Source organism: Sminthopsis crassicaudata, chromosome 1 (assembly GCF_048593235.1).
Source record: "Sminthopsis crassicaudata isolate SCR6 chromosome 1, ASM4859323v1, whole genome shotgun sequence".
NCBI lineage: Eukaryota > Metazoa > Chordata > Mammalia > Dasyuromorphia > Dasyuridae > Sminthopsis > Sminthopsis crassicaudata.
In genome coordinates this window covers 167649127-167662532 of record NC_133617.1, presented here as the reverse complement: position 1 = coordinate 167662532, position 13406 = coordinate 167649127, and the positions used below count along the sequence as shown (strand labels likewise).

Below are 13406 nucleotides of genomic sequence, written 5' to 3'. Positions count from 1 at the left end.
ATCAATTAGTTCATGATTCAATTAAATAAGGAAGAGAATTTTTATATTCTTACTCCCTACACTGAATTTTTTGATATAAGCCCATTTATAATTTTAGATCACATTTGGCAAAGCCTACCACAAAAACTGAATACTTCTCCAATTACTTTGGAAATCTGCTAACTCTGGATCCCTTCTTAAAGAAAAAAAAGTTTTTAATAAAATAAAACATTCAAGATTACAAAAGAAACTAATAACTTCAAAATAGTTATCAAGAGAAAACAACAACTGCAACCAAGTTCATAGACTCCAGGTTGAGGACCACTGCAATAGAGAAAAAAGTAAGAAGAGAAGGGAAAGTGGATTTTTAGCTCTAATCCCAATGTACTGTTTTAAAATTATGATACGTAATTATTATTAAAATTATGAGAGATAGTGGGAATTATGGGAAAAACACACATACTAGAACCTTATCCTCAGATAAGTTCTCCACAGATGTGTAAAAAGTTTCAGGGCCTATATAAAAGATATATACCACCCCCACCTTACCCCCAGTCTCTAAAGAAAGGGAAGAATTGCACAAAATCTGTGTTCTTAGAAGAAGAAAGGTTCCAAATTAACAAAATGCAAAGATGGAAGCTCAATAAGTGAACTCCTATTTCTTAAATTAAAGTAGAATACCTGAGAAATGCGAGGAAATTTCCTACAAGAGAAGTCAGTGAATCCTAAATCATGGAAGCCAGCAGGAATTGAAGGATTGTTCTGAATAAAAGGCTTTCCTGTTGGGTCTCTAGGAAACTGCTTGTGGATAACTGCATTATGACGCAGCAATCCCCGATGTGTGCGGAAGGTAATACAACAAATGTCACACCTGGAGGCAAAAGAGGAAACACATTATAAGCTTTCAAGTGTTATAAGTTATACATAAGTTTGATATAGACCTTAGAAACTTTATGTACTGCCTTGTCAGTACTTCTGTGTTTTTTTAGAATTTCACAGAAAGACATACAATGTGGAATGTACCGCCTACTCATCAAATTCATTATTGCTTTATACCAACAATTTGAATACCTTTAAGCTGCAAAAACTACCACATTTAAACTACCAGTTTAAATTCCACCTCCTCCAAGAAGACCTCTTTGCTCTCTCCCCGCAATAAAAATTGCTTTTTCCTTTCTCTAATTTCCCATAATGCTTTTTATGCATGTCATATTTTATTGTACACTATGGCTATTTGTATTAATCTCTAAATTCATCTCTCCCAATAAACTGCAAATTCCTTTAATTTTAAGTCTAATGAATCATGTCTCATTCAACTTTATTATCATCCATACTGTCCAGCATACTGCATCAGACAACAGGCAATCAATAAAAACCTGTGGAATTAAATGAATTAAATTGGGAAAAATATTTTTTATACCCCTGCCCACTCATACAATTTCTCTCAAAGCTACTTCCAGGTACAAAGAACAATTAAAACATTAAAACACATACAAATGAAATCTATTGTTTTTGCATTTTGCCAACAAGAAATATATTTTCTTCCCTAGAAACTTTCAAGTTAAATTTGCCATGTATAGTCCTATGCTGAAGAGATTTGATATATACATCATAGGTGCTCATGTACACCATTCATTCTGAAATGAATATCAAAAGTACTCTGCACTCATATTGTATCATTATTTTTTTAAGTAAAGAGCTCATATGCCATTTGAGAAACAATTTGGGTTGAGAGAGTTTGCTTAGATTACAATCTTATTGCAAAAGTTAAATACAAATAAATCAGAATAGCTTAAAATTTTAATTGCTGTAGTCTTATAAGCAAATTATAGGTATTTTATTCCTCAAAATAATCTCCACATGATTGGCAAGATTGACAAGAAAGGAAAATAACAAATGCTGAAGGCACTATGGGTGACAGGTGAGTGGAATTGTGAACTAGTTTATCATGCTAGAAAGCAATTTAGAACTATGTCACTAAATCTATTAAATGTGTATATACTTTGATACAACCATATCACTATTAAGTCATATCATCCAAAGGGATTAAGGAAAGAGAAGAAACCACATGTACAAAAATATTTATGACAGAGTATTGGGACTGTCAAGAAATTGGGAAATGAGGAGGTGCTCATCAGCTGGGGAGTGGCTGAACAAGTTAGGGTATATAAATATAATGGAATACTATTATACTTCAAGATATAAAAAAGGGGGGGATGGGTGGTTTCAGAGAAATTGAGGGAGACTTGAATGAACAGATTCAGAGTGAAATGAATAGAACCAGGAAAACAATTTATACATTAACAACAATATTGAAAAGACAAACTTCTGAAATTCTTAGAAATGCTAACCAACCCAATAACCAACTATAATTCTAGAAGGCACATGATGAAAAATGCTACCTACACTTTCTGACATGTGATGGATTGAAGAATGAAGACTGAGGCTTACTTTTTTTGTTCACAGTTAATGCAGAAAATATGTTTTATTTGACTGTGTTTGTAATAGGTTTTGTTTTTGCCTGTATTTTCAAAGGAGGAAAAAGAGGAGGTAAGAGGGAGAGAAGTTAAAAATAAAACTAGAGTTTTTAAAAATCTCCATTAGACTTGTTTTTTCTCTTTCTTTCCTACCTTGAATTCATACAGGAATGGACAAAACAAAGTAGACATCACTTACCCTATGCCTAGAGCCTTGCATTTTGTAGGCACTTATGTTAGTAGAGGTTAATTACTCAAAAACCTTCATTTAATGTTTTCTCAAGGCTTACCAAAACGATTTCAAATGCCTCATTCAAAAAGCCGTCTCTCTCCATGAAATTTATGCTTCAAATAATAAAAGGTAGCCACTAAGTTACCATCAAATATGCATTCCCTTCTCGTTCAATCTTTCTGCCATGAACTGTTCTCTGATAAAGCCCCTCTGATGAAAGTTAGCATCTAACTTTTGTATTTACATCCACTTTTGTTTGATGTTCTACTTCATATACTAGTCTGCCATTTAACTTTCTCATGTGCTACAATGAGGGGGAGAGCGGAAGGAAGCATTGGCTATGGCTTTAGAGGTTCCAGATCCAAATTTCATTTCTAACACTCAGTCATGTGATTTTGGGATGGCTTCTTTACACATCTATAAATGAGAAGATAAAATAATTGCGGAGATCCTCTCAACCTTTACAGGTATAACTGTATTCCAAAACTATTTGTTGTATTTTGGAAAGGCAGAATGAAAGAGATATAAAGCTCTGAGAGATAGGAAAAGACTAGGATTTAAATACCATCTCTGACACCTTCTACTTGTGTGATCAATTTTATCACATACAATGATACTTAAATACATACTCAGTAAAATAAGACTAATAAAATTGTGGCAGGGATTTTACAGTTTTATTGTGAGGCTCAAATGAGATGAAGCAAACAAACCCATATGCAGCTTTATAAATGACAACTATTATTATTCCTATTATTGTTTTTATTATCAATTTTTAAAAAGGGACCCAGTCAGAAGGGTCTAATTTCCACTACAAAACAATTAGCACTCAATATAATTTCTTTTACTATATTTGTTAAGGGCTTGTGGCCATTGTCATTTGTTATCTGAAGCAATAGATTGAATTAAGTAATTTCAAATTGGTTTAGAAATAGGGTGTCTGTTGGAATCATAAAAAGATAGAAAGGTCTATGTAAGGACTGGTACTATACCAAAAACTGCAGTTAAGCGAGCATTTCTTCACAGACTATGGCTTCCATGGAATGCAGCACTGAAAGAGCCTTGAATGTACAGTTGAAAGATTTGAATACTAATTTCAGCTTTGTAACTTGTTAGCATCACATGGCCTTAGAAAGATGACTAAAATTTTAAATAGAATTTAAAGCTGGAAAAGACTTAAAAAAACTAAGAATACCTAATTAAAATCCCTCATTTTAATGATTAATAAAACTGAGACAAAGAAGAAAAAGGAAAAAGGATCAGCCTATCACCCCTTTGTTATCAATATGGTCTTTTAAAAACAAATCTGCTTACAAGAGCAGGTATTCTTTCTACTGTCTATCTCAGAAAAACTAAGGCTTTGTACAATCACCTTTAAGTATTTCTTTTGAACTTAAAACTGAGGGGAAAAGAGGAAATTAGATCCTTCCTAGACTGTATGCTTCTCTATGCAAAACAAATAAATGAGACTTTAAACATGAGACTTACATGGGTATAAACATGGTCAGAGGACATGAAGAAGTAGTCAATGGGAAGGGGAAAGAAAGAGGCTGGGGAGAAGAGAAAAGGTTTTAAATCACTAATAATTTACAAATAATATGTAATAGTATGCAAATTAAAATGTGGTTTCACACCAGTGCATCATAATGGCAAAGATGACAAATAAGAAAATGGCAAGCTCAACAGTTACAGGTTCATTAATGTACTGTTAGTGGAGCTATGAAATATTCAAGTCATTCTGCAAAACAATTTGGACTTATGAGCCACCTCACTCCCCGAATCTAGCAGGGATATCAACAAAATATATTTTTGAAAAAAATGTTAAAACTTTCTTCAATTCTTGGATCCTACAAAAATTGAAGGCCATATCTAGCCCTTAGGCTGTAGTTTGCTGTTCCCTATAATTGAGACAACGTATGACATTGTAGACCAAGATGTAAAAGGGATTCCACATAAGTATTCCTAATCAGTTAATAGACATTTAAGAATCTACTATGTGCCAGACACTGTGATAAGTGCTGAAGATACAAAGAAAGGTAAAAGTCAGACCTTGCTCTCAATGAGCAATGGCCTTTATGTAAGCTGTAAACAAAAATGCACAAAGATACATACAAGATAAACTGTAGATAAGCATTCAGAGGGCTAGGAAGGGAAAAAACCAAGAACTAAGCTAAATGCTTTACAAACATTATCTCATCTGACCCTGGGAATTAGATGCTATTATTATATCCATTTTACACAAAAGGAAACTGAGACAAGAAGCAAATGACTCGCCCATGATCAAGTGATTTTTAAATCACTGGAGTTAAAATCCAGTGTTCTTGCTTCCTGACTCCAGATCTGATCCAAACAAAACTACATATCTATATCTATCTATCTATCTATCTATCTATCTATCTATCTATCTATATCTGGCAGTGTGTGTGTGTATATGTGTAAATCTGGCACAGTGGAAAGAGTACCAGTCCTGAAGTCAGGAGGACCTGAGTTCAAATCTGATCTCAAACACTTTCTAGTTGTATGATCCTGGGCAAGTCGCTTAACTTAAATTGCCTTAGGGAAGAAAAAAAAGGCAATGAGGTTCAGTGGTTTGCCAGGGTCACCCAACTAGCAAGTTCTCTTAAGGGAGATTTGAACTCATGTACTCCTGCCTCCAAAGCCTGTGTTCTATGCACTGTACATTCCAGTGGCCCCTTACTTCCAGCTTCTTAAAGAATGTGGCTCTTCAACTGGGAAGGAAGTCCAAGAAACTTCAGATCTTGCATGCATATGCATGTTTTAAGGGCACATCTGTTCCCCTCCTCAAGGCTATCAAAACCAGTAGTAGCAATAAAAGTACCCTTGTCTGACTAGGAAACTCTGGTAAAGAAGGTGATTCCAAAAATCCTGAATAATCTAAAAGAAATACAATTTAGAAGGAAAGGAAATAAATATCAGTTGACAGAATTGAAGTAAAAGCAATGTATAAAACTACCACCCAGAAGCACTCATAAAGTCTTTATCAGTTAGAAAGACACTTAGAACTCCAGCAGGCCATTCCTAAGGCCTTCAGGCAGAACTAGCTGGAAACTGGAGTCCGAGCAGCTCTCCAAGGGCAAGAGAGGTCATTGTAAAGCTGATTCTGATATACTTCCTTTAGGAACTAAGACATCTAAAATGCAGCAAGAATTCAAGTTGGACAGAACTGTTATAAAATGTTTATATTACCTACATATTGGCTAATGGAAGTAGCAGTAATGAGACAGAAGGATTTTTAAAGAAGGCATCCAGAAAAGGGCTGTAGAACCATTTAACTTGCAATTGATTTTGATAATGTGCCACAAGAAGAAAGATAAATTTGGTACCTGGGGAGTTTGCCTTTTTGTTTCTACCACTAGTAGAGGAGATGATCATTTGAAAATTGATGTGAAATAATTTTTCTAAGTAAAAACCAGTAATAGTGAAAGAGAGAGAGTCCTTTTCAAGCTTTAATAAATGTGTTAAATTCTCCTCCCCATAAATTTTTTTATCACATAGTAAAAATTTGAACTTTCAAGGAAAAACAGAGGAAACTTAGCTTGGAAGGCCCTAAATCACAAAAATTACTTAAGTTAAATAAAAGTGATAGCTATGGCAACTTCTTGTATTCCTATGACCAATCACATTACTTTATTTTTTTTTTTTTTTTGAGGCTGGGGTTAAGTGACTTGTCCAGGGTCACACAGCCAGGAAGTGTTAAGTGTCTGAGACCACATTTGAACTCCGGTCCTCCTGAATTCAGGGTTGATGCTTTGTCTACTGTGCCATCTAATTGCCCCCTCAATCACATTACTTTTGAAGCCCAATCTGTTCTTTAAAGTTACTGGGCAGCTAAGTGGTACAGTGAATAGAGTTGGGGTCAGGGATCTGGAGTCAGAAAGACTCATCTTTCTGAATTTAAATCTGGCCTCAGACACTTACTAGATGTATGGCCCTGACCAAGTCACAATACTCTGCCTCTGTTTTCTATACGTAAAATGAGCTAGAGAAGAAAATAGCAAGCCAGTATCTTTGCCAAGAAAACCCCAAATTGGGTCACAAAGTGTGAGACACAAATGAATAAAGGCTGAAGCAAATGTGATCAAGCAAGTGTGTAAGAAGTGATCAACTACCTACAGGCTGTCCCCCAATCTGGTTGGGTTCTAAAAATCTGAAAACATTTATTTCCTCACAAAAACAGTTTTACAAATGGTAACTAGGTTGCCAGATCTACCTCAACCAATGTCTATTAAACCACAAGGTAACTGGAGTATGATACAACAGACTTCCACCACGATCATAACAATGTTTCTACAGGTAAATGACTTGAGTTATAATTTGAAGCATCCTCTGTTCCCTAAACTCTGGCAGTCATGAAATGAACAAGAATCAGAGATCAGCTTAAAAATCACCAAAGGATGATGCTCTGAAAGTTACAGCTTCAAAAGAAGTCCAGGGGAGGGAATGAAATGAGCTTAATTGAGTGTAACCAACTTCCAGCAACCCCTTTTATGGACTCCAACTTTGTAGATTGTCAGAACTGTCATAAATTATTCCAGTGGCTTGAAACTAGGATAAATCAGTCAACAAACATTTATTTAGCACCTGGGCATAGTACAAGCATTATGCAAAATAATGGGAATGCATTCAAGAAGCTCACAATCCCATGGAGAAGACAACATGAAAAAATTTATATGCAGGATAAGTAGGAAAAACTAATAAGGGGAAGGCCCTAGATTTAAGAGTATTTAGGGGAAAACTTCTTGTAAAAGTTGAATTTAGTTGGGATCTAGAGGAAGCCAGGGAAGGCAGTAAGCAGAGATGAGAAGAGAAGATTCTGGCCATAGGGGCTAACCAGAGAAAATGCAGAGTTGAGAAAGAGAGTGCCTTGTTTGTTGAAAAGCTAGGTGGTCAGTGGTGATACCAAACAGAAAACTTTGTATTTGATCCTAGAGGCCATAGAGCGCCACTGGAGTTCATTGAGTAGGTGATATAGTTGAATTTAAACTTAGGGAAATTACTTTGGTAGCTGAATAGAGGATAGATTCGAGTGGGGAAGAGACTTGAGGGCACGCAGACCCTAGAGGCCTTTTCCCCTGGTCCATTGCAGAATAATAATCTCTCATTTTTTCTGCCCATGTCCAAAAAAAGAAAAGCAAAAAGATGACTTAGGAGGCTTAGAAACATGGGTGTTAAGTTTAAAAGGCTCATTCTTACACTCGCTCTAATTTACACCCTATAGGGAAAGACTAACACTTGCTAGGAATATGCATTTTATAACCTCTTAAGCAAAGTACTTAAACTTCAGGAGCCTCAGTTTCTTCAGAGGTAAAATGAGGAAATGAGACTTAAACTGTTCCCACCAGTCCCTTTAAGTTCTGACAGTAAGAGACTCAAGATTTGTCTTCATTTCACAGGGAAAATCAAGATTTGGATTATTTGGGGCAATTCCTACCATCAGCTGGGGTATGTGCCTGGGGAGATGGGAAAGATGGAGTTACCTCACCCTGACTCCTCCTCCCCAGTCCAACCCAACCTATCAATCACACCACCAAAGTTTCCTTGGGAAACAACTAGAATCAAGGGAATTTGCAGTCCCAAATGAAAGGGGAGCCTTTGTAATGGAGAAAAAAGGGGAATTCTGTGTGGACTTTGGGACAATTGGCTGGGCTCACTATTTCTATATGAGGGATGTGAAGTCAAGAACCACAGAAGTCTAGCTATCTAGCGTTGGAAGGGACCTTTGAGATCTTCCATCCCCACACCCTCATTGTACAAGAATCAGATTCATAGAGGTTTTAAGGCAAGATGAAAACCTGACTCCAAAACCACAGTCTTAAGGCAGCTAGGAAGATACAGTGGAGAGTGGACTGGGCCTCAGACACTAGCTGTTTGTCTGCCTCTCAAAGGATTCCTGTAAGAATCAAATGAGATAACATTTGTAAAGCACCCAAGAGGCAATTAATACACGCTTATTTCCTTCTCCTCCCCCTCACCATACCACGCCAAACACATTCTATTATATCTGCTTAGACATTTTCCACATGCACATGTAAACCTTTGTGGGGGTGCCTACAGGATGCAATGATAGCGTCCTGGAGTCAGGGAGATATGAGTTCAAATTCAGCCTGCCTGACCCTTGTCTCCAAAAACAAACAGCAGCTGCAAACTATATTCATCAGACACCTTTTACTTTTTTCTGCCCACCAAATGAAAACTAAGCTCTACAGTGGCAAGGTATTTTGGAACAATAGCTTCTTAGATCCTCAGTATGATTCTTGATTCGAGAGTTTAAGAATATCCTATTAATCAAGCTAAAGTGAAGGGTACGCCTTTCCAGTGGGGCAACAGACACATAAGCTCAGTCAGTTGCTTATATCCATGGCACTGGTCAATAGAAAGTAGAGGAAATATGGAAAGAGACCAACTCAAATGGAACTGGTGGAAAAACCTCTCACTGAGAACAAGTCATTATTGAACTCCTAAATTGAATCTCCTAAAACACACACAAAGAATAAGTGTCCCTAACCAGTATCTGCTGACATTCTATGTTACCAATAAAGGCAGTAGTCACAGATGTCTGGTTGTAGGTGCTTCTTAGAGAAAATGGTATGTAGCTGTATTGTGAGAGGTGAAAGATTTTGTCAATCTTCCAATTTCTTTGGTGTCTTGACTGCAAATCCCTATTACCCACAAAGAATGAGGTGAAATATCTGGACTTTCTGCATGCACCAAACAGGCCTGTGCAGAAACAAAGGGTGCTGGGTCGCTGCTATAGTTAGAAGCGTGCTGTAGGGCAATGTGAAGGAAGGACAGATGAAGAGGCAGCAGCACATGTCTCTGGGTGACCTTGGGGTACATATCACTCCTCTAGGACTCAAGATTATTCATCTGTACACAGAGGTGAGTTGGATAAGAAGATAAGACGAACTAGATTCAGGAAGAATTCAATCTCGTAGCACACCAACATTGGAGCAATCAACAGAACTGCTAAAAGCCAATATGCTGCTTTTTATAAATCACAAATCCTCAATAATTTCTATATTCTATTAAGTGTTTGTAAACCTGTCACACTCATTGCAAGTGCTTACAGTCACCTTCCCCTTCCACTACACTCTATATTTATAAAAGCAGAAAACATTTATGCAATGTATATGCGTTCTCTACATCAGTGACAGGATTACAGATCAGTATAAGCACTAGTTCTGTGACTTCATTGATAAAGGGAACTCCTTGACAAGTAAATTTTCTCCTGTTTCAGGAGGGCACCTTCTCTGCCTAAAAGTTAGTTTCAGAGTTGGTTAGAGTACAGAGAGGTTAAGGATTTTCCTACTGTTTCCCTGATCCAGAGAGCAACTCTTTATTAGCTACACATGGATAAAAATGTTGTCATTTAAAAAGTTTTTTTTGTTTTTTGTTTTTTTGCTCCACAGAATCAAGAATAAATCCTTAGGGGTACCCTAGGAGAACCATTTCATTTCAATTTGCTATCAATTGATTAAATTATTAAAGCTATTTCTACCCAATCAAGGGGGTTTGAGGCATGGTGCCTCCATTATCTGGAAAATCTACATCAAATTTTCTAGCCCTCTTGTCCCTGTCATACTAAACAAGAAATTTTTTTTCTTTTGGAGGGCATTTATAAGTACCATATTATAAAATGTGGGTTGATATTTTTTTTTAATTTTTATTTTATTTTATAATTATAACATTTTTTTGACAGTACATATGCATGGGTAATTTTTTACAACATTATCCCTTGCACTTACTTCTATTCATATTTTTTCCCTTCCTCCCCCAACCCCCTCCCCCAGATGGCAAGCAGTCTTATATATGTTAAATATATTACAGTATATTCTAGATACAATATATGTGTGTAGAACCGAATTTTTTGTTGCACAGGAAGAATTGGATTCAGAAGGTAAAAATAACAGTTTACATTCATTTCAAATGTGGGTTGATATTAACCATATACTTATGAAAAAAAAAAATCACCCCACATATTTATGTATAGTATGATCATACAATGTTTATACATTTTTCTATATTTCAGATCATGTGGCATAATGGATAGAGACCCAATCATAGAAAGAAGACAGCCTAGGCTCAAGTCTCATCTCTGACATGACCTAACTGTGTGACCCTGGATGAGTCATTCATTCATTCATTCTCTCTTCAAGAAATCTCTCCAGGAAAAAAACAAAATGCAGAGAAGGTACCACCCTATCACTGGTGGAAATTTTCTCATCAGGGAGTTCACTAATCAGTGAAAACCACATGTCCAATCCCTATCTCCATCCTAATTAATGTTCTGCATAGCCACCCTTTGTATGCAATTTTCAGTGCCTGTGCATAGAGCAAGAGACCTGAAACAAAAATTATAATAAACAGGGCCTTTTTTCTAGCTTCAACCTCTAAACTGTACACCAAAGTAAATGGAAAAGCAATGTAAATTGCAGAAATGAAAAATAAGAGTATGCAAAACTCTTTGTGGCAGCTAAAGTAATTTAAATCTTTAACTCACTCACCTTACACAGATTTAAATAAGTAAGGGTCCCATGGGGCCCCATAAAAACTATCACAAAAGCTTAGACACTTAGAAACTATATTTTTCATGTTTTATAGAAAATAAGAAATTTTATCAGCTGGTTTCATAGTACAGTATATGAAAAGTAGCAAATTTGATGTTAGGCATCCTGCTGTGTACAACAATGTTTATGTCATGAGTCAGAAGAGAGAGTAGATAGAGCCGGAGGAAGAAGAAACCTATGTTGGAATTGCACAGGAGAGCTAGGTGGTGAGCCTTTCTTGAGCATCAGTTCTTCAACGTAAAATAGATATCATCATAACTGTGATATTTATCTCACAGGGTTAGTGTGAACATCACATATGAAAAAGAATTTCACAAATTTGACTGACTGATAGTTGGCTAAGAGGATGATAAATAACCAATGAGAAAAAAAAAAAAAAAAGCAAAACCTCTAAAAATCAGATAAATCCAGAAAGTACAATCACAGGAAGGGACAAATAGCATACCAGAGAGCTCTGTCTAAACCACTGTGCACAGAAGCAAAATACAATAAATTGAAGCCCACTTAGTCTTAAGTCTTCAAGGAAAAAGCTAAATTATTCTTTGGTATGCTCAAGGCAGGGATGAAACCTATTATTACAGTATTAAAAAAAAGTCTTGGAATGATAAAGTTCATATCCAATCTGACATTTACTAATTGTGAGACTGTAAAAACACTCAAAATTTTCTGGGCTTCAATTGGCTCATCAGTAAAATGGGAATAATATAGCATATGTTCCTTACTACCCTTTACAAAGTTGAGAAGAAAGCAGCTCATAAATCATACAGCACTATACAAAAATGTAAGTTATTACTGCTTATTAAAAAAAAAAAAAAACCCCGAAACATTGATCAAGATCAACATGGTACACAGTAAATGCCTCAGAAGCTAATTAGTTGTATCTAAGAAAAACAAACAAAAAACCCACTGACATTTAAAATGGCAACTGGTTTTACCTCATATGTTCTGAAAACAAACAGAACTCTGACTATAGATATATCCACTTTCTTAAACTTTGCAAACCAATTTCTGAATAAAAGCAAAATATTAAAGAAAAGATTTTTAAGTGTTCAAATCAAGGAATGAAAAAGGAGATCCTTCAAGTTCTAATAGCTTCATTTCTCTAGAATCAGTGCAACTAATGAAAATGTCTACATACAGAAATGTAAACAAGTAGTGTCATTTAAGATGAATGGCCACAAGACTCAGGTCCAAATTCAGGTGAATTAGAGAAGCCCTAACTCCTTAACATCATAAATGTCAGAGCTCCTAAAGCCAAGTAACTGGCCAGTGACTCATCTGTGAATGCAGGAAGAGGAAAAGCAGATAAGTCAAGACATTTCATTACCATCAGTTATATCAGTTATGCTTGGTCCCCAGCGTAACTAAGTTTAAAAAGTAGCATTCTCCAATTACTTCTTTAAGAAATTAAGGGAAATTATAGATTGCAAAAAGAGAGAGAGATGAGCATTTTAAGAGGCTATTTATTTCATGCTTTATTTTTCCTTTCCCAGTCTACAGGAAGAGACAAGGAGTGCTAATGATTCTCCTCCTCAGTAGCCCCACCCAGTTTCAGACATTCTTCCCCTTTCAGAATCTGACCCTCCCCCACTAGGCTCCCACTCTCTCCCATCCCCTGCTCTGGCTTTGAGGATAGACATCAAACAGCTGCACTAATCTCTCTTTCCCAGTTGCTGGTAGAAGGATGGAACAGAACTCCCTAGCTGCCTGCCTCCAGGGGATCCTAAAGAATCCACCCCAGGCTGCATACACAGTTTTAACACCAGGCTGGATTTTTCAACCTCAACTCAAAGGAGCATCAAGATTCTGGCCAGTTTCACAAAGAGCTTATGTAAGCATGAGCACAGAAACTGGATAAGTTAGAGCCTTTGCCCCGTGCAGAGGACAAAACCTACAGAAAGGGTCCCTTCCTGGTACAGAGAACCTGGATTTCTGGAATTAAGAAACAAAAATAAATACCTTCCAGGTTCCAGCTCCATTTCGCCACTTCCCTCCTTCTACTACTCTCTCCAACCCTAACTTTGCACTGCTCCCTGAAAGTAACGACTAAAGAACACTTTATTATATTTGGTCCTGAGACTCGGTGCCTTCCTGATACCACATTAAATTCTCTTACACCTGAATCATTCTATA

General features: G+C 36.4%; 1 protein-coding gene across 1 annotated transcript in view; it reads right to left on the bottom strand.

The window, feature by feature from the left end:
• Positions 1–13406, bottom strand: part of RREB1 (ras responsive element binding protein 1) — a 138331-nt gene that overhangs the window by 27889 nt on the left and 97036 nt on the right. Inside the window, 1 exon segment of the mRNA XM_074271026.1 lies at positions 661–850. Coding sequence (XP_074127127.1) covers positions 661–850 — 190 coding nt within the window.